The sequence below is a fragment of the Loa loa genome, assembly GCF_000183805.2.
Source record: "Loa loa unplaced genomic scaffold supercont3.345, whole genome shotgun sequence".
Lineage (NCBI taxonomy): Eukaryota > Metazoa > Nematoda > Chromadorea > Rhabditida > Onchocercidae > Loa > Loa loa.
In genome coordinates this window covers 8,929-12,585 of record NW_018108525.1, presented here as the reverse complement: position 1 = coordinate 12,585, position 3,657 = coordinate 8,929, and the positions used below count along the sequence as shown (strand labels likewise).

The 3,657-nt window shown below is 25.2% G+C and overlaps 1 protein-coding gene across 1 annotated transcript; it reads right to left on the bottom strand.

Annotated features, from left to right (window-relative positions):
- Positions 1 to 66: 66 nt before the first annotated feature.
- Positions 67 to 1,928, bottom strand: LOAG_13574 (hypothetical protein; the record flags this gene model as incomplete). The annotated part of the gene is made up of 3 exons (XM_020448696.1): positions 67 to 212; positions 1,272 to 1,414; positions 1,633 to 1,928. 3 exons carry the CDS (start codon positions 1,926 to 1,928, stop codon positions 67 to 69), a joined length of 585 nt encoding a protein of 194 aa, XP_020301182.1.
- Between the last annotated feature and the right edge of the window lie 1,729 nt (positions 1,929 to 3,657).

The following is a 3,657-nucleotide window of genomic DNA, read 5'->3' as shown; positions in this document are numbered from 1 at the left end:
TTTTTTTTTTTTTTTTTAGATCAGGATAGTAGTAGTAGCAGTAGTAACAGTAGAAATGAAAGATGGTTATAGAATTATCAATAATGATATTTTATTACCAACAAGTGATGATCCTTGTATACCAGCCATTAAGCCTGCTGTATTAGCACGCATTGCATCAGCTGTTGTTGAGAGGAGAGATGTTTGATTTTGATACAATTTATACTGAAGTCCTTAAATTACCATTTATTACAACAAGATTTTTGATGTAATTAAACAATTCTTCATTGACAGGTTGATCGATGCAGTTTGAATGAATTCATTAAATTAATTTGATCTGATCGAATGAATTCATTAATTTAATTTGACCTGATTAAAAATCAATAGATTTCCATGAACTTCTGAGGTATTTCACTTGGACTATATGTTATATTAAAATTTCGAAATTAATCATAATCGTTTATCAGAATCAAATTATCATGACAATCTTCAATTAACTCATTAAGGATGAGAACTCGTAAAATTCCATATCCTAAGAATAAAGCTGAATATTTTTATTTAAAAAAAAAATAATAATAAGCAAAATAAATTGGAAAAGGAGAAGTTGACAAAACTTATGCATGATTTCTAAATCTATTTGAACTCTATGTCATTTTAACCTTTCAATTTGTTCATTATTTTTAACCCTATTACTTCCTTTTTTTTTTTCTAGCTCAACAATTATGCTTTTGTTAGCTGAATTCATCGAGTAATTTACATTCTTTCACTAGTCATTTGTTATGTTTGATTTATAATATTTCTGAAAAAAAAAAAAACGAAAATTATTTTGTTTTTTTTCTATTAAGGAATACATTTTAAGAGTTTAAAAGATAAAATCAGTTATATTGTTAATATTTATTAAAAGTAAAAATGTTAATATTTGTTAAAATGCTTTTATTTGTTAATTTCACGAATATCATTTATCATAGTATTATTATTTATTGTTATAAATTCTAAGATAAGAACAGATAATTGTGGATAGCTTAAATTAAATCATAAAAATTAATACTATGAAGAAAAACTTCTTTAAAAAAAAAAAAAAAACTTCAATTTTAACAAAACAAAATTTTTCAAAAATTGTAATCTTTTGAGGAAAAAAAAAGAAAAAAAATGAACATTTCGATGTCATAACTGTTTTGTTTTATATCATTTTTAAAATATATACACAGATAGAAGATACAGACACACACAGACACATACACCACACAACAAATTTTCCAAACATAAATCCGTTGAACCGGAAATTAAATTACCTGTTTGTAGGAAAGCTTGTAAAGAACTGGTTGTACGGTAGGGTTGTGTAGCAGTTGCATTCGTAATTGTCTTTGTCGTAGAACTTGTCGTGGTTTGTGCCGAAGTTTGTAACATTGACGGATGATGACCAACAGTCAAATGTCTAAAAATTTGGAAAATATTAATCCAAATTTTGTATCAAATTTTAACGATTCATATTTTACATTTCGGAAAACCGTATTTTTTATTTCGGTTTTTTCTTTTTTATTTCTGTATGTGAATAATTATTCCCGTAATTTTTGGTATTTCCATTGGCATAAATTCGGAAATAAACTTTACAGAAGTAAATTTTTGGGATTTTTTCCTGTGAAATTTGTTCACCTCGTATTTCCTCCGGTTAATTGTCCATATGAACTAGCATACTGTTCATAAAGTTGTTGTTGTTGTTGTTGCTGTTGTTGTTGTTGCTGTTGTTGTTGTTGTTGTTGTTGTTGTTGTTGCTGCTGCTGCTGTTGAATTGCATTACCGTATGCTGTAGCCATTAATGATCCATTGGTATTTGTTGCCGTTGTAAAATTTAAATTTGGATTTAAACTAAATGCATCAAAAGTATTTCGATCATAACCAGTTGTTGTTACAGGAACTGTTGTCGTAAAATAGCTACCATAATCTACCATATTCATTCTAAAAAAATTTGATTAGAACTATTTTTGAAATGATATTATAAATTTTTGAAAATTTTATTTTCACCTTTAAAGATATGCCAATGTTATAACAAATATAAATAAATAAATAAAAACAAAAATATAAATGAATAAACAAAAATAAGTAAATAAGTAAGCGAAAGAGTTTTAAAGAAGGAAAAAATAAATAAACAAAAATAAATAAATAAATAAATAAATAAAAAAATTTAAAAAGAAGAACTTTGCGGAAACAAAAAGTATTATTACAGGTACTTGAAAAAAAATTTTTAAAAAAATACGGAAAGAAAAAAATTTTTAAAAATTCTTAGATGAAATATTATTGAAATACATATGTATGGGTTTATCTCTTTTTTTTTAATGTATAGTTAATAAATACCTCATGCTATAATTAACAATTGGATCATCTTCTCCAATTATATGATTAAAAGTTTACCATCAATTAATTGTTGCCATACTAACGTCATAATGATAATCCTTATCACTACTATATATCTTAGACTATTATATTTCAATCAGAATTTCATGAATTTAATCTATTAATATGTTTTTTCGAAATTGTTCAATTTAATTTTGTGTGTCACAAATGTATAGGAATATAAGCCATTTTGCAATATGTAAATTATGATAAGACATGATATTATCGTAATGCAATACAGTATACAATAACAACATTTGGTAATAAATACTCATTTAAGTTAATTCAAATGCATTAATTTTGCAATGAATGAAATTTTTCATTTTCAAATAAACGAATAAGTGGATAAAAGGGATAGAAATGGAAGCTAATGAATAATATAATCCATATTGGAAATGGAAAAATCAATCAAATCTACGGAATTGATTAAACCCAAATGATGAAATCATCATTCTGAGAATTTGGTTTAGGATATTTATTCAACAAAAATTGTCGACATCGACTGGCAATCATTGCTCCACCCTTAATTAAGCTTAATGGATTCTTTTTCATCCAACCAGACTAATATATTTGGCTCGTTTCGTTCCTTTTCTTCCCCTTCACATCTGGCCAAAAATATCAAAGCTGATTACGGTAGATGTAACAAACTTCCAAATACATTCATATTTTGCTCTTCTTTTTTCCCTTCTCTTTCTCTCTCTTCTCTCTTCTACTCTTTTTCATTTTTAACATATGCTAAAGGAGAAATAATGCGAGAGAAATTATTGAAAATTTAATACAAACTTTTAAAAAAACAATTAATTCAAAATCAAAAAAGAAAACATTTACTCAAAGAAGTCGTCACATCCAAATTATTTACAACAGTTATCATCATTATCAGTTGATTGATTAGTTAAAGATAATGAAAAATTTCCCTTTCTTTTTTTTTTCAGAGCTTAGATTTAACTTACATTTGTTTTTTAAATTAGCAATACTTTATATGCAAAATCTTATAATTTACCAATATAATTTGGAGAAAAAAAAATCTTCCAGTTAAAATTTAAGTAATATTTCAATCATATTGAGGAATTTCAATGTTTAATTTAAATCAACTACCGTGACCAGACATACCATTATCATTTGTTATAAATTTAAATCATTCAGATATTGTAATTTATCTTTTTGCAATACGATCAACAATTAAAAGATTAATTTATTAGCCAAAAGGAAAAATGAAATTGTAATCCTAGTATTGCCTACTTAAATTGATCCATATAAAAAATTTTTTCACTCGTAATGAGAAAATTT